Source organism: Solanum stenotomum, chromosome 2 (assembly GCF_019186545.1).
Source record: "Solanum stenotomum isolate F172 chromosome 2, ASM1918654v1, whole genome shotgun sequence".
NCBI lineage: Eukaryota > Viridiplantae > Streptophyta > Magnoliopsida > Solanales > Solanaceae > Solanum > Solanum stenotomum.
The window spans coordinates 4978548-5000710 of record NC_064283.1 but is presented as its reverse complement, the minus strand read 5'-3'; the positions used below and the strand labels follow the sequence as shown (position 1 = coordinate 5000710).

The 22163-nt window shown below is 36.9% G+C and overlaps 2 protein-coding genes and 1 long non-coding RNA gene across 3 annotated transcripts; all 3 read right to left on the bottom strand.

Moving 5' to 3' along the window:
- Positions 1 to 911: 911 nt before the first annotated feature.
- Positions 912 to 2459, bottom strand: LOC125855584 (disease resistance RPP8-like protein 3). Its single transcript, XM_049535325.1, has 2 exons — positions 1470 to 2459; positions 912 to 1063 (listed from the first exon to the last, which is right to left on the bottom strand). The coding sequence occupies exon 1, from the start codon at positions 2448 to 2450 to the stop codon at positions 1503 to 1505; it is 948 nt and encodes a 315-aa protein (XP_049391282.1). The 5' UTR covers positions 2451 to 2459; the 3' UTR covers positions 912 to 1063; positions 1470 to 1502.
- Positions 2460 to 5661: 3202 nt separating this feature from the next.
- Positions 5662 to 7169, bottom strand: LOC125855587 (uncharacterized). The gene is made up of 6 exons (XR_007445503.1): positions 7047 to 7169; positions 6784 to 6876; positions 6600 to 6710; positions 6404 to 6496; positions 6134 to 6239; positions 5662 to 6040 (listed from the first exon to the last, which is right to left on the bottom strand). It is a non-coding gene; the product is annotated as an uncharacterized LOC125855587 (long non-coding RNA).
- Positions 7170 to 8640: 1471 nt separating this feature from the next.
- On the bottom strand, positions 8641 to 11428 carry LOC125854742 (disease resistance protein RPP13-like). The gene is made up of 2 exons (XM_049534319.1): positions 11246 to 11428; positions 8641 to 11199 (listed from the first exon to the last, which is right to left on the bottom strand). The coding sequence occupies exons 1-2, from the start codon at positions 11426 to 11428 to the stop codon at positions 8641 to 8643; spliced, it is 2742 nt and encodes a 913-aa protein (XP_049390276.1).
- Between the last annotated feature and the right edge of the window lie 10735 nt (positions 11429 to 22163).

Below are 22163 nucleotides of genomic sequence, written 5' to 3'. Positions count from 1 at the left end.
TATGGGATCTCTTTCTTAACATGTGTGATGTGCGATTGATGATGCCAAGGAATGTGAAAGATATTTTTGTTTGCTGGCAGAATCAGGAAGTTGGAAAAAGCCTGATGAAAATTTGAAAGATAATACTCTTTGCATCATCTGACCAGTGATGTGAAAATAAGTAAGAAAACATGCTTCGGACAGTTGAATCACTTATAATTTCATTCTAGATACTGTATTTTGGAAAAAAAAAATAAAAAATTTTCAGTCATGGAAATTGTGGAAGGACTCATCATACATGTAATTGAAGAGGAAATCTTAAGTGAACGCTCACCAAGGAGATCTAACAATGAGTCCAGAGCTATCAGTGCGACAATCTGAATAATTTGTATTCATGTGTGCATCACTCCAGAGTCAAGTTTGCTGCATGAAACCATACAATTGCTATAGAGATGAGTCACATATGGTCCTCTTTACTTTGAGTTATGTTGGTAGATATCTAATTGGTAATGATCCATCCATTAACTGATGTCAACAAAGAGAGATGATATGAAATGGCCTTCTCAACGAGATATATGAGAAGCTATACAATAGTACAATTTTCTTTTCTTAATCCTCTGCACATAATTTTAAAACAAAACACCACACTCAAAGGTTACTGTCTATATATTTCCTGGATCTTATGAATGACAAAACTATGTTTCTAAGGTATTTGAAACCTCACTCCATGGGCTACCATTCAGTAACATTGATCATGAAGAACTTGTGCACTAAGCAGTACGCACCAATTCTAGAAAATGTATAGTTATAGAAAGGACATATATCCAAACCTCAGATACATGAAGGTAGCAGGAAAGTAACTCGTCTGTTAGATGACAACCATATCTAATACATTTGATCCAATTGGAACGATTATATAACGGGAACACAAACGTACAATGAAGTAACGGAAAGTGTCTCTTGGAAAGCAGAGATACAATACGAGAGGCAGACAAGAGACACTAATTGTTGGGCTCAAAGAAACTATATCTCAAACTGAAACTGCATACTAATTAACTCTTCAGCTCAAACTTATCTCTTATACCTGCACAGAAGTCAGTAAGAGGAATGAATTAACTGACTCAGTAATTTGGAAATCGTGAAGTATTTCTATTCAGCAAAACTTTTACACACAGTAAAAGTCAAATTCAAAGTCATTTCTAAAACATATGTCTCAAAGTCATAGCTCATATACACAAAACAACATACTTCTGACATATGTAAAATCACATTTGATATCTCTGCCTGTTTGTCTTTTATCAATTCGTAAGTATATACTACAATTTCTAATTTAATTTAGTTTCGCTCTGAAAATTGAACCCGTTGACTTGCACAATTGGATAAGCACAGGAGGATTAATTAGTACTACCAATTTAGGACAGATAAAGAATAAGTTAATAAAAAATGGAAAATAAAGAAGAAGTGTAAAATAAGGATGGGAATTGACTCACCTCAAAAGTTTCAAGCATGCAAAAAGTTCCTAACTAGTTAATTGGGAACCTATAATAGTAGTCCCTTCGCCTTTGATTATTCTCATGTACCACAACATGTTCCATTCGTTCTGGAATTTTCTTCAGCTCCGGACATTCAAATATACTCAAACTTTTAATCGGACTCATTGCAGTTGTGTCAAGATGCCAGCTATCTAGATTTTCAAGATTACCAAGTCTAAGGGTCTCCAGTTGACCAAAACTGTTGCACTTGCAAGTAATTTTTTTCCCCTTGTAAGCCCTTGACAACTCGAGATGCTTTAAGTTTGGAAATTTCCCCATAATTGGCATTGGATCTTCCTCGAGTCCTGCAGACTGTAGGACTAACACAGTGATGGATTTTGGCAGCTTGTTTAAATCTGCTAGTTCTTCTATTCCACCTGATAAAAACAATCTGTATAGGTTTTCACAAGAAGAAAGTGGTTCAAGGGGAGGAAAAGTTTCACCATATTGGCAAACTAGAAACAAGGTGGAGAGGCTTTTCAGGCTGCCAATGGATTTTAGGGAATAAGATTTCCTAATTCTTTCCATGCCCAATTCTTGGAGGTTGATTAAACCAGCAGCATCAGTATCTTTCCACTGATCACAACGAATATATTTAAGAGTTCGTAGATTTGTCAGCTTGTCAACTTGCAAGGGAACCTCATATCGAGTAATTAAATGTCTCAAATTAGTGAGCTGGGTAACCTGAGGAGGTAGTTCGCAAGAGCAATGGTCAACTGTCAACGCGTCCAGCGTTTGTAGACCTTTTAGTTTGCCTATAGAAGGTGGGAGTTTGGAAATACTGGTATTAGAAAAGCCTAAGAACTTGAGGTGTACCAAATTGCCTATAGCATCAGGTAATTCACCACCATAAAATCGGATGTTCTCCAAGTCCAACACATATAGATGCGGGAATGTCTTACAGAATGTCATGAACTTTTTAATATAGCCCAAGTTCATAAATTCTTTATCAAAAAACAACATCGACCTTACCTTCAATTCTGAAAAATCAATTGAAAGATATCTTTGAGTTTCGGCATAAATAGCATGTCGGTGACGAAGTGGAGTGACTGAGTTTACTCTTGGATCATAAATGTCAAACAAGTTAACCTCCATGGCTTTTTGTACAGCAAGATCTCGAAGTAGGTCGTGTATCCTACATGTAAGAATTTTATTGAAGAATGTCTCCGCTACTTGAAACAAGCTTCGACTTATTAGCTCATGTAGGAAGTTTTCTGCAATATCCTCCATATGTTCTTCTCTAATTCTTGGTATGAATCCCTCTGCCAGCCACAAATACATCAACTTTTCAGTGTCGATCACATGATCTTCTTGGAAAATGCCAATGTATAAAAAGCATTGCTTAAGCTCAAATGACAAATCATTGTAGCTCAATGATAGGATGTGAGTTATCTCAACAGAGTCATTCTTCATATGCTGCCAAAGGTGTGTCTTCACCTTTTGCCATTCATCCACCCCTTTTCTGTAGGAAAGTATCCCACCTAGTACCACAATAGCAAGTGGTAATCCTCTGCACTTGTCCACCATTTCCATAGCTAGCCTTTCCATTGATGGGGAGAACAAGTCAGCACCAATCATCTTATTCTCTGGACATAGTTTCTTGCATAAAAGGTCCCAACTTTCTTCTTTATTTAGAAAACGAAGTTTATGGGAGAAACCTTTGTCATCGACTCTTTCAGCCACGTCCTCCTTTCGTGTTGTTAGGATAACTCTACTGCCATTTTTGTTATCCGGTAAGGCTCTTTTAAGGCTCTCCCAAGCTTCTCGATGCCATACATCATCAACCACCACGAGGTATTTGCAGTCTTTCAATAAATTACGGAGGTGAGTTTCTAGATCTCTCTCTGGCATCTCCTTCAGCATTTTTAGCATTTCTTGACTGCAACCTTCAATAGATTTTATGATACTCCGAAGGAGATCTTGGGTACTATACTGTTGAGACATGCATATCCAAGCACGAGTTCGAAAGGTAGTGATTAGACTTGGGGAGTTTTACAGGTTTCTTGCGAGAGTGGTCTTGCCCAACCCACCCATACCATATATTGAAAGGACTTTTCGGCGAGACTCCTTTATGAGAAGTTCATCAAGTAGTCTTTGAAAGACCTCTTGAAATCCAACAAAGAGTTGATCTTCATCTGCATAGGACACTGCTCTCCTCAACGTTCTTACTAACGTGAAAGACGAATCGTTTGGCCTATTACTTGACCCTTCTCCAGCATTATTATTGATCTGAGTAATGTCATAGGTATCTCGTTTCCGAGAGATATCCATGACTCTTTCCTTGAGGGACTGGATGTTCTTCCCAATGTTGTGGAATTTGGCCTCCTTCTTACAGATGCAAGCACAAGCCTTAAGACGATGAACGAATCTAGAAGCATGATTGCCATATTTTGCCGCATCCAAACTGTATGCTTCTAAGATGGTCACAGCTTCATTAGCAACAGAAGTGATTTCAAATACCCATTGCTGCACCAGGTAATTTTCTGCTTGCTGTTTTTCGGCAACTTTGAGGAAAGCTTGCATGAAAGACAGTTCATTTCTCAGCCAAAGAAAGTTCTGTTTCAGACTTTGACGCAGGGATACTTCCTCTACGAGGAAATCCCCCAGTTTTTTAACTGCATAGGACACAACTGCATCAACCATCCTGATGATATTGAGGCTAGATTTTCACTGTAATAAGGATAAATTGCTATACTTGACAATATGATGATACACAAGGAGTAGTATTATAGCTCTATTGCGTGTCACATTTTCATACCAATTTAAACCTTGAAAAAGAGTCGGAAATTTCCAACTAGCTATGAAAGTCAAGACTATCAACTATCAAGTTGTTCTTTTCATACTCAATTCTTAGCAGCAGTTTTAGAAAGATAGTCTGAAGGCTTGCTATGCAATTCATTGCCTGGTGCGTGGACATCAGTACCAAAAGTTAGTTCACGAGGGAAGGATTGCCCAAAGCCCTACAAGGAGACCACTCATCCCTTTTTCATCCGATATAGAGTTTGATAAGTTTATGTTAAAAAACGACGACATATTCAGTGTAGTCTCACAAAGTGGGGTCCCTACCTTAGAGGTAGAGAACGATGTTTCTAATAAACCCTAGTTTTTGTTCATAAATAAGATAATGACCCAAGCAGAAAAAGGCAAAGTAGGTAGTTAAAACATGGAAGGAAAACAAGTTGCTGTCCACAATATGACAATCTCTTTGATCTTACCCTTTGAATTATTGGTGTCTACACGTTAAATATCCCAATATAAAAACAAAATATATTGAAAATTCCATGTGTCACACAAAAGTAGAATAAGGACAAGTTCAAATCGCAATCAAATATATGGGCTAAACAATTTCACCATTTTTTACTCACGGAATGGAATAGAAATTGAAACTCAAACAACCATTTGTTAGGTAGATTAAATCTCATGAACAGTAAATACTATTTAAAAATAATAGTAATAATAAACCTAGATGAAAGAACGAAAAATCAAGTTCCACTGAATTCACAGTGAGTTCTTAATAAAATTATTCCCCTCAAATATCCATATTATGATTTAGTTAATCAGAGTAACTCAAATTCCACTAAAATTCGACCCCACCCCACTCAACGGTTGGAATCAATCTCGACTTTTTAAGCAAAGAAGAGGGTAAAACCTAGAAAATTCTTAGTTGAAAAATGAGAGAAATCCTTTATTTATAGCCCACATAGGGAGTATGAACATGTGTTTATTTAGTCTTAATCAAAAGAGTCACTTTCTTTGAAAAAGTCACAAAAATGCTTCATTTCTTATTCACTCCTTTTGATATTCAAAACCATTCATCAATCGATAAATTCACCTGTAATTATGCATGTTTCATGGCGTTGTTTCTCTGTTTTGGCATAGAAATCTTATTTGAATCATTAGCCAAGTTAAAAAAAAAGTATGCCAAGTGGCTCAAGAAGCATAATTTTGTAGCTATGTCGTTTTTGGCATAAGACATTTTTTGTGGTAATACAATGAAATATGAATCATCTTCTACATGGATGGACAAGAGGGGGGTTAAGCACCATCAGACTCGGATCATAAGTTTGTGAGTTCATGTCAACAAGAAAGTAAAAAAGTTAGGAGCACTAGGGTAGGGGGAATCTAACAAGGACATATGAGGATCCATTGCAGATCACCTGACATTCAATAATAGCAAGATTTCTGGGATCGTCAACAGAATGACATATGCTATTCTAAAGGAATAAAAGAACAAAACTTGGTAGAACTTGAGCGAGTTTATGAAGGAAACAAGCCCCTTACAAAACAGTGATGACATTTATTTTTGACTAATAATGTGGGAAGAATCATCTATTAAGTTGGCATGGCAATGTATAAAACTCATCACTTCTAACATCTTTAGTATATACCACAAACTTGTCCCACCAATGCGAGCCATTGTCTTTTCGAGCTTCATTGTTACTAAATGGAAGAGTCCTATCCAAAAATACAGCAACTGCAGCAGCTATCGTGGCGTGTGATGTGAAGATGACAGATATTGCGTCATTAAACTGCATTTCAAGAAAACAAACATTGTTATGAGGTTGTTTTGTAATGATAATCCTTAAAAGTAACAGAGTTTAGTCAATGAATGTTGAGATTACCCATCTAGAATGTGTATGAAGAGGACCAGTTCCAATATGAAGTTTGTTCTAAAGAAGATGCAGTATATTGCAGCCATGATTGATGCAGGTATTGCTCCAAATTATCCTGACCAACAATAAAGCATGTCACGACTTAAATCAATTCATTAGCATTAGCTAGCATACATAGAAATAGAGTATAATTTAGGTAGAAATACATGAATTGGTCAGTCTTTTTTCCATCAACTAATAAATTCTTGTCCATGAATCAATACATCAGCACTAGCATACCTAGGACGGAGAAGAAAAAACATAAAAGCAGCAGATATTTGCACGACTCTTCGGCTTCCAACTCTTGTCATTGCCCAGAGACCAGCATTATCCCTGTAAAGTTTTAGCTTAGCCGATTTTCTATGTCAACCACATTTAATTAATGGTATGTCACATGAAAGTCGAGCATAGACGAGTATATTTGTAGAATTGGTACCCTAGGACGAAATTTAGAATAAAGGAGCATTGTAGAGATCAGAGACTGTCACATTGTAGCAGTGCAACCAGCCACACCCCCAAAAAGAGCATTTAGCGAAATCCCTGTCCCCTGCCAAGAGTTAAAGTTCAGGAGGTAAATAAAGGTTGATACAAAGAGGATAGAAGATAACATTTGATCTCACCAGTCAGCCAACACCCCAGCTAATGAAAGAAGGCGTTACTTGTGCAGTGCTGCCGCTTCCATATCTTGCTGATGCAAGCAATAAACCAGTTGACTGCACAACAAAAGGATTCAAATTGAATTCAAAACTAGATTTCACTATGAAAATGAAAGATCAGAGTACAAAAAACAATTAAGAATTTATTTCTTGCAGTCTACTTTTTAATATGGGGACTGTGTTACATATCAATTGCCAACAAATAAGTAAGGGATCAGAGAACAGACCTCCACAGAAGCAACAAAAGAAGCGATCATCCTGGGTAAAGCATGTTCAATTTAGTGTTCACTATCTCTATACACCAAACATTCTTCAATCCAAATCAGGTTTCAAGCATATAAGTGCAGCCTGGTGCAAAAAACATCCCATGTTAGCAGGGTCCTGGGAAGATGTAGAAAATCCCTAATGCAAGCATTAGTGGCCACTTCCACGGCTCAAAACTGTGACTTGCAGGTTTCAAGAATATAATCAAAGAAACAGGAATTGCACCCAAGGGATACAAAAAAATGTGAAAGAACATGTCTCAGTCAGTTAAAAATCACTTCGAATTTCATTCTACATATTGAACTTATCAAAAGAAATATCTTGGAGAAGCTTGGTGGTCAAGAGAATTATCATACAACAATGAGTCCAGAGCTATCAGAGTGTCAATTCACATCGATTGCATTCTTGTATGAGACACTCCAGGTCAAGATACTGCAAAAAACAATACAATTGGAATAGAGAAGAAACTGCAAACCGATCACATAAGATATATGTCGGTAGACAATGCAATAATATAAGTACATTCAGGAAATCAATTTGAGAAAGAGAAAAGACTTCGTTTTTCTACAAATATAAGTAGAACTGCATGATCATGCTCAATATCCCTGAGACTATCTATGTCACATCTGATGCACTTTTAGTTGCTCAGGCCATACATCCTAGCACCCTAAACAATGAAATCTAAATGCTAAAGATACATCCATCAATGAGGTTAACAAAGAGAGATGATATCAAAATGCTTTTCTCGACATGACATATGAAAAATCTATAAATCGAACAAGATTTGTTTTTTCTTAACCCTCCTCTGGACATAATTAAAGAAAAAAAGAACATCACACACAAATGATACAGTCTATCCTGAGTTTTTTGAGTGAAAAAGCTATGTTTATCAAGTATAAACCTTACTCCATGGGATACATCAGAAACATTTGATCATGAAGAACTACTTCACTAAGCACTCTATTCTAGAAAATTTATAGTTATAGATGGATACATTAGCAGGATAACAAATAACAACCAACCTTGAATCATTTTAACTACGCATTCCGTTACATTTTAAGAATTTCGATAGTCAATGTGGATTGGATTAGTAGAAAATTATAAACTTGGTGTCACGATCCAATTAGGGGCCAGAGACTGACATATAGTGGACTTATTTCAGCAATAGAACCAACTGAACAATACTCAAAACATAAATATCTCATCAAGAAAATCCATAGCTAAATTTATAGTCGGCTCCTAAGATGATATATTATCGTCTTTGACCGGTACATTTTTCACGTCTTCCAGAATCAGACATTATTGTCTTCTATAAAATTTGTTAATTAATATTACGATTTCTAAAATCTGATTTAAAAAAAATTATGATTTAGACTCTGTCTGAAACTAAACACACACAATTGAATAAGCAGAGGAGGCTATTAATATGTACCAATTTAGGACAGACGAAGCATTAAGTAAGTGGATAAGATAACAGAAAAATAATGAACAAATGTAAAGTAAGTATGGAATTTACTCACCTCAAAAGCTTCAGACATGCAGTAAGTTCCTAACTAGTTAATTTGGGAACCGATGATAGTACTCCCTTTGGCTTTGATTATCATCAATCACTGCAATATGTTCCATTCTTTCTGGAATTTTCTTCAGATTCGGACACCAAAATATACTCAAACTTTTAATCACACTCATAGCAGTTGTGTGAAGACGCCAGCTTACTAGATTTTCAAGATTACCAAGTGTAAGGGTCTCCAGCTGACCAAAACTGTTGCTTTTGCAAGTAATGTCCTTTCCCTTGTAAGCCCATGATAACTCAAGATGCTTTAGGTTTGGAAACTCTCCCAGAATTGGCATTGGATCTTCCTTGAGTACTGCACGCTCTAGGACTAACACAGTGATGGATTTAGGTAGCTTCTCTAAATCTGCTAGTTCTTCTATTCCCCCTGATAACCACAATCTCTGAAGGTTTTCACAAGAAGAAAGAGGTTTAAAGGGAGGAAAAGTTTCACCATATTGGCAAACTAGAAACAAGGTGGTGAGGCTTTTCAGACTGCCAATGGATTTTAGGGAGAAAGATTTCTTAATTTTTTCCATGCCCAATTCTTGAAGGTTGACTAAACTAGAAGCATCAGTATCTTTCCACTGATCACAACAAATATATTTAAGAGTTTGTAGATTTGTTAGCCTGTCAACTTGCAAAGGATCCTCATATCGAACAACTAAATGTCTCAAATTTGTGAGCTGGGATACCTGAGGAGGTAGTTTGCATGAGTCATTGTCAACTATCGATGCTTCCAGTGTTTGTAGGCATTTTAGTTTGCCAATAGATGGTGGGAGTTTGAATAGATTGGTATTACGCAAGCCTAAGAACTTGAGGTGTACCAAATTACCTATAGCATCAGGTAGTGCATTCCCATCAAAATGGATGTTCACTAAGTCCAGCACATATAGATGTGGGAACATCGTACAGAATATCATTGACATTTTACTGTGGTCCAAGAACTTAATTTCCTTTTCAAAGAATAATATTGATCTAACCTTCAATTTAGAAAAATCAAGTGAAAGATACCTTTGAGTTTGCGCATGAATAGCATGTCGGAGACGAAATGGAGTGACCGAGTTTACTATTGGATCATAAATGTCATACAAGTTAACCTCCATGGACTTTTGTATGGCAAGATCCCGAAGAAGGTCGTGTATCTTACATGTAAGAATTTTATCAAAGAATGTCTCCATCACTTGAATCAAGTTTCGACTTATTAGCTCATGTAGGAAATTTTCAGCAATATCCTCCATATGTTCTTCTCCAATTCTTGGTATGAATCCCTCTGCCAGCCACAGATGCATCAACTTTTCAGCGCTAATCACATGATCTTCTTGGAAAATGCCAATGTATAGAAAACATTGCTTGAGCTCAAATGACAAATCATTGTAACTCAATGATAGGATGTGAGTGATCTCAACAGAGTCATTCTTCATATGCTGCCAAAGATGTGTCTTCACCTTTTGCCATCCGTCCACCCCCTTTCTGTAGGAAAGTAACCCACCTAGTACCACAATGGCAAGTGGTAAGCCTCTGCACTTCTCCACCATTTCCTTTGCTAGACTTTCCATTGATGGGGAGAACAAGTCAGCACCAACCATCGTATTCTCTGGATGTAGTTTCTTGCATAAAAGGTCCCAACTTTCTTCTTTACTTAGAAAACGAAGTTTATGGGAGAAACCTTTGCCATCGACTCNCATTTCCATAGCTAGCCTTTCCATTGATGGGGAGAACAAGTAAGCACCAACCATCTTATTCTCTGGATGTAGTTTCTTGCATAAAAGGTCCCAACTTTCTTCATTATTTAGAAATCGAAGTTTATGGGAGAAACCTTTGTCATCGACTCTTTCAGCCACGTCCTCCTTTCGTGTCGTTAGGATAACTCTACTGCCATTTTTGTTATCCGGTAAGGCTCTTTTCAGGCTCTCCCAGGCTTCTCGATGCCATACATCATCAACCACCACAAGGTATTTGCGCTCTTTCAATAGATTACGGAGGTGAGTTTCTAGATCTCTCTCCGTCATCTCCTTCAGCATTTTTAGCATTTCTTCACTGCAACCTTGAATAGATTTTATGATACTCCGAAGGAGATCTGGGGTGCTATACTGTTGAGAGACACATATCCAGGCACGAGTGTGGAAGGTAGTTATTAGACTTGGGGAGTTATATAGGTTTCTCGCAAGCGTGGTCTTGCCCAACCCACCCATGCCATAAATTGAAATGACATTTCGCCGAGGCTCCTTTTTGAGAAGTTCATCAAGTAGTCTTTGAAAGACCTCTTGAAAGCCAACAAAGAGTTGATCTTCATCTGCATAGGACACTGCTCTCCTCAATGTTCTTATTAACATGGAAGACTGATTGTTTGGCCTATTACTTGGCCCTTCTCCAGCGTTGTTAGTTATACCATAGGTACCTCGTTTTCGAGAGATATCCATGACTCTTTCCTTGAGGGACTGGATGATCTTCCCAATGTTGTGGAATTTGGCCTGTTTCTGAATGATGCAAGAACAAGCCTTGAGACGATCAACGAATCCAACAGTAGGATCACCATCTTTTGCCGCATCCAAACTGTGTTTCTAAGATGGCCACAGCTTCATTGGCAACAGAAGTGATTTCCATTACCCATTGCTGCACGAGGTTATCTTGTGCTTGCTTTTTTTCGGCATCTTTGAGGAAAGCTTGCATGAAAGACAGTTCATTTCTCAGCCAAATAACATTCTCTCTCACATTTTGGCGCAGGGAAACTTCCTCTATGAGAAAATCATCCAGTTTACGAATTGCATAGGACACAACTGCACCAGCCATCCTGATGATCTTGAGGCTAGTTTTTCACCGTAATTAAGATTAACTGCTTTACTTGACAATATGATTACACACAAACAAGTAGTATTATAGCTCAATAGCATCACAGTTTAAATACAACTTTAAACGTTGAATAAGAGTTAGAAATTTCCAATTGGCTATGAAAGTCAAGGCTATCAACTATCAAGCTGTTATTTTCATACTTAATTTAAAAAGTTCCCCTGAAGAGTTTCTATGCATTTCACTAAGTTTTTAAAGACAAGTATGGGATATTAAAATGGAATTTTAATTTGTTTATGTCCGTTAGCAATCATTATCATGAATTAGAGCCAAGCAAAAAAGGGGTGACCTAAAACAAGGAACTGGAAACAATATGACAATCCATTTTACCTTAACATCACAATACAAAATTCAAAATTTATTGCAAATCTCATGTTCATACAAAAGTTGTATGAAGACAATTTCTAATATTCCAACTAGTCTAAAATAAATTGCTTGTACTAACTTCTTGGTTCGCCATATTGAAGAGCTGATCTTGTGTGAGGCGAAGGGTACAAATCGCAATGAAAAAATTCAACCAAATGAAGAATTTGAAACCAAAAGAACCTTTCATCAATCAGAAACGTTTACATAGATTTGAGGAAAAAATGATAGAAGTGAGGATTGAGTACCGTGATTTTTGTACAGACAAAATAAACTTATTCGACTTATTATTTCAAAACTAGTCTTTGGGAACATGCGTTGCACGTTTGTCCCAAACAATAATGTATTCATCACATCTTCCACATAATCAATAAATTTTCAGAGTTTAGAAATTGATATTATGCAATCTAAAAACTGTTGTAAAGAAAGAAGAGATTCTTACCAAACAATTATAATGAATCATCAGACTTCTCACATATAATCATAATTATATTTTGTCATGAAATTTGAGAGAGGATAAAAATGAAAAACATAAATATAATTAATTGTGATAATACATAGATGAAGGAGGACTAAGTTGTTCGGACTCGGATGCGGGTGTCCGATACGGGTGCGGATCTAGAGGTCGAATCCTTCATGATCTAATTTTTAAAATTCGGCAATATGGATCCATGCACGGATATGGGTGCGGGGATTCGCCTAAAAATAATTAAAATATCTAAAAACGGAGTTATAAAATCTAAATTATAAGATATTATATGGAGAACTTGAGGAGAAACATGGAAGGAGATTAAATGAAAAGGAGTGACATAGAAATTTCTATATAAAAGGTATTCCATTTTCTTCAATTTCACCTTAGTTTTTGTATTGATTATAGGAATCATTAAAATTGTCCAAACTTTCCCCATCGTTTTTGGCAAAGTACCCAAAATCCGTTGACCAAATCGGACAAGGATCCCACACCACGTCGTGTCGACACGGGTGCTGCACCAAAAGTAAAGAGTCCGAGCAACTTAGAAGAAGGAATCAAATAAAAGAAGAAAGTTTGAAATTAACAATTGAGCACTACTATTTCTTATGATTTATCTCATATTGTCCAATGTCTTAATTTATAAGTTTGCAAGACCAACGTTTTTTTTAATTCAATATGAGAAAATGAAAAGATAAGAGTTTAAAATTTAATTTTAGAAATGAAGGGTTTTGAAACCATGATATTTATTATCATCTTTTCTTAATGTCTTTCTCATTTAAAAGTTGATTCAATTTTGGACTTAACACCTTCCACTTTAAGTATTTAGTACTATAATATATATGATATTATTTAATATTTAATTAATTAGATATTTTATTTAGAATAGGGATAAAATGGTAATCCAACTTTGAAGTTGGAAGCTTCCCACTTTTAATATAATATATATGATATATGATATATGATATATGATGATAAGCAATCATTATCATGAATTAGAGCCAAGCAAAAAAGGGCAAAGTGGGTGACCTAAACCAAGAAGCTGGTGAGTGGTGACATTATGACAATCCATTTTACCTTAACATCACAATACAAAAATCAAAATTTATTGCAAATCTCATTTTCATACCAAAGTTATATAATGACAATTTCTAATATTCCAACTAGTCTAAAAGAAATTGCTTGTACTAACTCTTGGTTCACCTTATTGAAGAGATGATCTTGTGTGAGGCGCAGGGTACAAATTGCAATGAACAAATTCAACCAAATAAAGGATTTGAAACCAAAAGAACCTTTCATCAATCAGAATCGTTTTCATAGATTTGAGGAAAAAATGATGGAGGTGAGGATAGAGTACAGTGATTTTTGTACAGACAAAATAAACTTTTGATTTTTTATTTAAGATAAAAAAGTTTAATGACTAGTTATGAAATTTACCCAATAATTTTGTCCGTCTGTTTTTGGCATAAAAATACTCTTTGATTATCATTTTGCCAAGTAACTGTTGCATCTTCGATAGAAAATTTTGTCTCTGTCTGTTTTTGGGAATTTTGGCATAAAAATACTCTTCGATAATCACTAACATAATACATAAACATGCTTTTTAACTTGTCATTGGGTGTGCACAAGTACTATGTGGTGTCTATGGGTACTTATGTCATGTAGTACATAAATATCTACTTGTGCACACTCAAGTTGAAAGGCATAGGTTTCAGTTAAGGCCAAGTTATAGGGCACATGCATGCATTATAGCCATCAATTTTGCAAACTATTCATAATAAAACTATTTTGTCCTCCTTTCTCTAGCCAAGTGGCTCAATAGGATGATTTTGTCTTTGTTTCATTTATTACGTAAGATAATTTTAGCTGTAATAAAGTAAATCAGCTTTGAGAGGGATATTTGAGGATTCGTTGCAGATACACCTGACATTCATAGTAGCAGCATTTATAGGACATCAACAAAGTGACATACGGTATTCTAAAGTGGCGGACCCAGGATTTTCGTTCAGGGGATTCGAAAAATAAAAGTATAGACGTGTAAATAAGCCAACAAAACAAAATTTCAATGAAGTAGTATATATTTTATAGGTTCAAAAAGTTAGTTTCGTTACAAGAAACCTGAAACTAACATGAGTGATTACAGTGAAACAAAAAGTTAGCCCTTTACAATATGTCAATCTAGAACTAGGATGCTAAGTAGAGCAAAAAATGGAGCTAACTAGAACAAAAAAATTAGCACTTCATAACATCTCACTCTAGGACTAAAGTGCTAACTACAAACTCCAAAAAGAGGTCAGTGCTAATACTTCTCAAGCACATTTACAATACTATTCGACGAGGTTTCATTGCTTGAACAGACTAAATAATATCATCCGTTGAAACATCATTAAACACATCCTTCTCCAGAAAAGGAACCATGCAACCACTCGAGAAGTCTTCATTCATTCGACTTCGCAACTCATTTGAGATGGTTTTAATATTTGACTTTTGAGTGTTGGGGAAGAACTAAGGAAGTGATTTAGGAATTTGGGAAGTGAAAAGTTATTAGGCTTTAGGAATGGTGGTATGGGACCCTTGAATTATTTTGGGTTTAACACCACACTTTAGCACGTTTTATTAAAAAAAAAACTAAAAAAACGTGAAAATCGGAACTGGAACTAATAAAAAAAAAAAACTGAAACTAAAAAGTAAAAAATAAAATGCTAACCCAGGGACTCAAACCCTGGACGTCACGCTTAATTTTGAAGGGAGCTGCCGCTGGGCTATCTCTTTCACTTTGTCATTGAGGGGGTTCAAAATATATATATCCACATAAATCCAGAAAATTCACCTTATATATATAGTGTAATTACACGTGGGTCCGCCCTGTTCTAAACAAATAAAAGAACAAAACAAAGATGAATTCGAGTGAGCAAATTTTACACGACAGAAAGCATATTGTTTGTTTATGAAGGAAAGAACACCCTTACAAAACAGTGATCCCATTTCTTTTTTACTAATAAGGTGGGAAGAACCTATTAAGTTGGCATGGTAGTTTACAAAACTCATACCTTCTAGTATATACCACAAACTTGTCCCATCAAAGCGATCTATTGTCTTTTCGAGCTTCATCGTTACTAAATGGAAGAGTCCAATTCATAAATTCAGCAACTGCAGCAGCTATCGTGGCGTGTGACATGAAGATGGCATACACTGTGTCATTGAACTGCACTTCAAAAAGAGCAATATCAGTGCAAGTTTATTTTCTAAAAATAACAGAGTTTAGTGGATGAAATGTTGAGATTACCCATCTTGAATGTGTATGAAGAGGACCAACTCCAATATGAAGTTTGTTCTAAAGAAGATGCAGTATATTGCAGTCATGATTGATGCAGGTATTGAAGCAAAGATTGCTCCAAATTTTCCTGACTAACAACAAAGCATGTCACGAATTAAATCAATTCAGTAGCATTAGCTAGCAAACAGAGAATTAGAGTATAATTTTTTGTAGAAATACAATTGGTCAGTTCTTTTTCCATCAACTAATAGATAATAGTCCATGAATCAATACATTAGCACCAACATACCTAAGATGGAGAAGAAAAACATAAAAGCAGCAGTTATTATGCACAACTCTTCGGCTTGCACCTCTTATTGCCCAGACACCAGCATTATCTAGCTTAGCTGATTTTCTATGTCAACCATATTTAATTAATGGTATGTCACATGAAAGTCAAGCATGGACGAGTGTACTTGTAGCTATTCGTACCCAAGTCATTAGTAGGACTAACTTTAGAATAAAAGAGCATTGTAGAGATCAGAAACTGTCACATTGTAGCAGTGCAACCAGCGACACCCCCGAAAAAGGCATTTAGCAAAGTCCCTATCCCCTGCCAAGAGATAAAGTTCAAGAGGTAAATAAAGGTGGATAGAAAGAGGATAGAAAAGAACATTTGATCTCACCAGTCAGCCAACACCCTGGCTAATGAAAGAAGGTGTCACTGATGCAACACAGCTGCTTCCGTATCTTGCTGATGCAAGAAATACACCAGCTGATTGCACAACAAAAGGATTTGAATATAATTCACAACTAGATTTCACTATGAAAATGAAAGACCAGAGTACGAAAAACAATTTAAAACTTATTTCTTGCAGCCTACTTTTTAAGCAACACTAGAGATGCGAACTGTGTTATATATCAATAGCCAACAAATAAGCAAGGGATCAAAGAACAGACCTCCACAGAAGCAACAAAAGAAGCGATCATCCTGGGAAAAGCATCTCCAACTTTGAATGTAGGAATCCCCCCATTGGAGTGGATATGGGTATGTCTATCCTGCATTAAGCATAGGGAATTGCAACATGAGAGTGTTTCCTAGAGGCATGATGAAAATTTCCAGGGCGATATAGGTCTTGATGACAGTACAGGCAAGTTAGGACCAAACTTGCTCGATTTAGTGTTCACTAGCTCTATTCACCAAACATTCTTCAATCCAAACCAGGTTTCAAGCATATAAGGGAATCCCAGTGCACAAAGCATCCCATGTTATCAGGGCCCGGAAAGATGTAGACAACCAATCTTAATGCAAACATTAGTGGCCGCTTCCACAGCTCAAACCCCTGACTTGCATGTTTCAAGAATAAAATCAAAGAAATAGGACTTGCACCTAAGTGATGTGAAAATATGCGAAAGAACATGTTTCAGTCAGTTAAAAATCACTTTGAATTTCATTCTACATATTGTACTTCTCAAAAGAAATCTCTTGGAAAAGTTTGGTGGTTGTAACTTATATTATATGGAGAATATAATATTTACACCTATTATATTCTATAACACTCCCCCTCAAGCTGGAGCATAGATGTTGATCATGCCCAGCTTGTCACAAAGATAATTAACTCGAGCTCCATTTAACGCCTTTGTGAACAAATCAGCTAGTTGCTCTCCTGTCTTTACATAACCGGTGGAAATCAAGTTATCTTGGATCTTCTCACGAATAAAGTGACAATCTACCTCGATATGCTTTGTTCTTTCGTGATACACAGGATTTGAGGCAATATGAAGAGCAGCTTGATTATCACACCAGAGTTTTGCTGGTGTAGAATGTCTCATTCCAATTTCTGTCAATATGTGATGTATCCACATGATCTCACATGTGGATTGCGCCATAGCTCTATATTCAGATTCTGCACTGGATCGCGATACAACACCTTGTTTCTTACTTCTCCATGACACCAAATTACCACCAACAAAGACACAATAACCAGTAGTAGATCGTCTATTGGTTTTACATCCAGCCCAATCAGCATCAGCAAAGCACTCAATGTGAGTATGTCCGTGGTTACCATATAAAATGCCAAGTCCAGGGGATCTTTTCAAGTAGCATAAGATCTGTTCCAAGGCTTCCCAATGTTTGACTGTAGGTGCAGACATGAATTGACTAACAACACTCACTGCAAAAGCAATATCTGGACGTGTTACAGTGAGATAGTTTAGTTTCCCTACTAACCTCCTATATCTCTCTGGATCATCAAAGGGGCTGCCATCATCACGGGTCAGATGCACATTAGGGACCATTGGAGTACTACAAGGTTTGGCTGCGGACTTTCCAGTTTCCACAAGTAGGTCAAGGATATACTTTCTCTGAGATAGAAAGATTCCCTTCTTGCTTCTAGTTACTTCTACTCCCAAAAAATATTTTAGTTGTCCCAAATCTTTTGTGTGGAATTTAGTATGCAAGAATGACTTGAGTGAAGAGATCCCCGAATAATCACTTCCTGTAATAACAATGTCATCAACATATACCACAAGAAGAATAATGCCAATTGTTGATTGTTTATAAAAGACTGAGTGATCACACATGCTCTTTTTCAGCCCAAATTCCTGAACTACTTCACTGAATTTGCCAAACCAAGCACGAGGGCTTTGTTTCAAACCATACAAGGATTTCTTTAGGTGACAAACTTTACCATACTCCCCCTGAGCAACAAATCCAGGTGGTTGCTCCATATACACTTCTTCTTGGAGATCACCATGAAGAAATGCATTCTTGATATCTAGCTGGTGCAACGGCCAATTCTTAGATGCAACTAAGGAAATAAATAAGCGAACAGAAGTGAGTTTAGCCACCGGAGAAAATGTGTCTGAATAATCCACCCCATAAGTCTGAGCATATCCTTTAGCCACTAGTCGAGCCTTAAGTCTAGCCACAGAGCCATCTGGATTAACTTTGACCGCAAAGACCCATTTGCATCCCACTGCCTTCTTTCCTTTTGGTAAATCCACCAAGTCCCAAGTGTGATTCTCATCTAGTGCATGTATCTCCTCAAGCATTGCATTATACCATCCAGTGTGACTCAAGGCTTCCTTAACTGTCTTAGGAACAACGATAGAGTCTAGAGAAACAATCAAAGATCTAGACATAGAGGATAAATGACCATAGGAAACAAAATTAGCAATGGAGTATGGAGATTTGCAACTACGTGTACCTTTGCGAATAGCAATAGGGAGATCAAGATCTTCTGGAAGATCAGACGAATGAGGATCTGATGACAAAGGGACTGGTGCAGAACATGTATCAATGGCCTCTCGCCTCCTCGAGTAAACTTGTACAACCGGGGGTCTTACTACCGTAGATGGTGCAGGAGCTGATGGTACAGTATCCGATTGATCCTCAATAGATGATCTGAGAGATGGAGGGACAATATTTGATTCTTTTGTCAAAACACGGGTGACCTCATAGACTAACCACTCATCTTCCTCCCCTTGACTTGTAGAAATAGGAGGTGCATAAAAGAAAGGTGTAGTCTCTGAAAATACCACATCAGTTGATACCAAATATTTGCCAAGTTCAGCAGAATAACATCGATACCCCTTCTGAAGACGAGAATAACCCAAAAAAACGCACTTCAATGCCTTTGGATCCAACTTAGTGACAGATGGTCGAACATCTCGAACATAACAAGTGCTTCCAAACACCTTAGGTTCTACTGGAAATAGTGACTTGTTTGGAAATAGAACACTGTAAGGCACATTACCAGCAAGAATAGTGGATGACATACGATTAATCAGAAAACAAGCCGTAGAGACTGCATCTGCCCAAAACTGTTTAGGAACCTTCATTTGGAACAAAAGTGCTCGAGTTGTCTCAAGTAGATGCCTATTCTTCCTCTCAGCAACTCCATTTTGAGAGGGTGTATCAACACATGAAGACTGGTGGAGAATACCGTGTTGTCTCATGTATGATTGAAATGATTCTGACATATATTCTTTAGCATTGTCACTCCTTAGAATACGTACCGAAGCATTGAATTGTGTTTTGACTTCAGCATAGAAGGCACAAAAGTGAGTAAACACTTCTGAGCGACTCTTCATGAAATAAATCCAAGTCATACGAGAAAAATCATCCACAAAAGTAATAAAATACTTATGCCCAGTTTTGGAAATGACAGGGCATGGTCCCCAAACATCAGAATGAACCAACTCAAAAGCTGACTCAGCCCGCTTATTAACCCTTGGACTTAATGAGCTGCGATGATGTTTTGCAAATCCACATGACTCACATTCTAATGAAGAAATATTTTGGAATTGCGGACAAAGCTTCTTTAGCAAAGGTAGAGATGGATGTCCCAATCTACAATGTGCTTCAAATGGAGACACAACACTAGAGCAGGCAACAAACTGAGGCCCCCATTCATCCAAAATATAGAGATCGTCAGATAGATGTCCTTTACCAATAACCTGATTCGTCTTAAGATCACGAAACAAACAATGATCCGGAAAGAACGAAATATAACAATTAAGGTCTCTGGTAACTTTGCTAACAGAAATCAAATTGAAGGCCAACTTTGGTAGACTTAATACTGATGACAAGGTAATAGTGGAGGTTGGTTTAACAGTCCCATATCCATCACTGTTACAAGTTGATCCATCAGCTACAGTAACCGGAGAGGGAGCTTTGTGTGACTGAAAACTAGTAAAAATGTTAGAATTACCGGTCATGTGATTTGAGGCACCTGAATCAATCACCCATTTATTTGAAGAGGTGATTAGACATGTTTTATCTGATTTAGTAAAGGCATTAACTGAGGTGGATTCCTTTAATAATTTCTGATATCGAGAGAATTCAGCAAACTCCTTTGAGGAAATCAAAATCATTTTATCAAACCTTTGAGTTCCCTGATTACAGTCAGTCATATTCCCAACAAAACGCTCACGGTACCAAAATGAATTGGTGGACAAACCAACAAGTCCCAAACAGACTATAATCCCAAAGAAAAGACAATACAATCACCAAAATAAAATGACTAACCAGATCTGACCGCTCCAAGACCAATCTGGCCGAATAATCAGAAACGAAGGGGATGTTGACCGAAAAAAACAACAATGTCTGAGAAGCCAACAGATTTTCTGGACAGCAACCCAAAAATTAGAAGGATGGACAGGTCGTCTTCTTTGATACTGCGTTTGAAAGTTTCGAGTTCCGACTAAATAACCTTATCGAAGCAGCTCCAGAATGACTCAAGCTTCAGATTTGAGTTCACAAACAGATCTCCCACAAATATTCTTAGCACCCTTCTTGAATTTCCAGAATTTTGAAGCACCAGCTTCACTCGAGAAAGGCAGACAATCAAGCTTCAGATTTTAGAGTTTCAATCCGAACCCAGATGCCACAATATGGATTCAGTACACTTAGACAATCAATTTCTCTAACACAGAAATGGTGTCCAGATTCAAAGGTGAAAGATAGAGCTCTCAACTACTTCCCCGAAGCACAGTAGCTTCCGGCGAAGTCACAGTGATTTCCGGCAAAGCCAAATCCCAGCTTAGACAGTTGCTCTGATACCATGTAACTTATATTATATGGAGAATATAATATTTACACCTATTATATTCTATAACAGTGGTCAAGAGAATTCTCATACAGCAATTAGTCCAGAGCTCTCATTGTGTCAATTCATCAGTTGCATTCTTGTATGAGACACTCCAGGTCAAGATGCTGCATAAAACCATACAATTAGAATAGAGAAGCGACTGCAAACCGATCACGTGAGATATATGTTGGTAGATACTGCAAGAACATCAGTACATTCAATAAATCAATTTGAGAAAGAGAAAAGACTTGTTTTTGTGCAAATATAAATAAAACTGCATGATCACGCTTATAGTCCTGGAGACTATCTATGTCATATTTGATGCACTTTTAGTTGTTCAGGACATATACTCCAGCGCCCTAAACAATAAAGTCTAATTGGTAAGGATACATCAATCAATGATGTCAACAAAAAGAGATGATATTAAAATTAGTTTCTCAACATGACATGTGAAAAACAAAACATCAACAAGATTTGTTTTCTTAACCCTCCATTGCCTTTGTGGGGTATAGAGGTTGTTTCCGATAAGACCCTTGGCTCAAAAGAGATGTTTCTAAAGCAGCATTGCAAGAATAATACAAATCAAATGAGGCAACACTGTTGTGTTACACATTGAAGAGTAAGAGACTACGCGACTACTAAATAACCTCTACCTCTACCTCTTCCACATATTGCGCGACAACAATCGGCTACTAACTAGCCTTCTACTCTAATCCTTGACCTCCAAACCGTCCTACCTCTCCTAACTCTTCTTACATTTTAAGAATTAGGATAGTCAATATGGATTAGATTTAGTAGAAAACTATAAACTTGGTGTCACGGCCCAATTAGGGGGTGGTGACTGACATATAGTGGGCTTACTCCAGCAATTAAGCTAACTGAACAATACATAAAACATATATGTCCCATTAACCAAATCCATAACCAAAATTTAAATGAAAGAATAAATGCATAACATTTGATCCAATTGGCATAGTATACAATGGAAACACGAAC

Bases quoted from the DNA above. Each gene is read 5' to 3' on its own strand.
- LOC125855584 (XM_049535325.1), bottom strand. From the start codon at position 2,450: ATGAACTTGGGCTATATTAAAAAGTTCATGACATTCTGTAAGACATTC.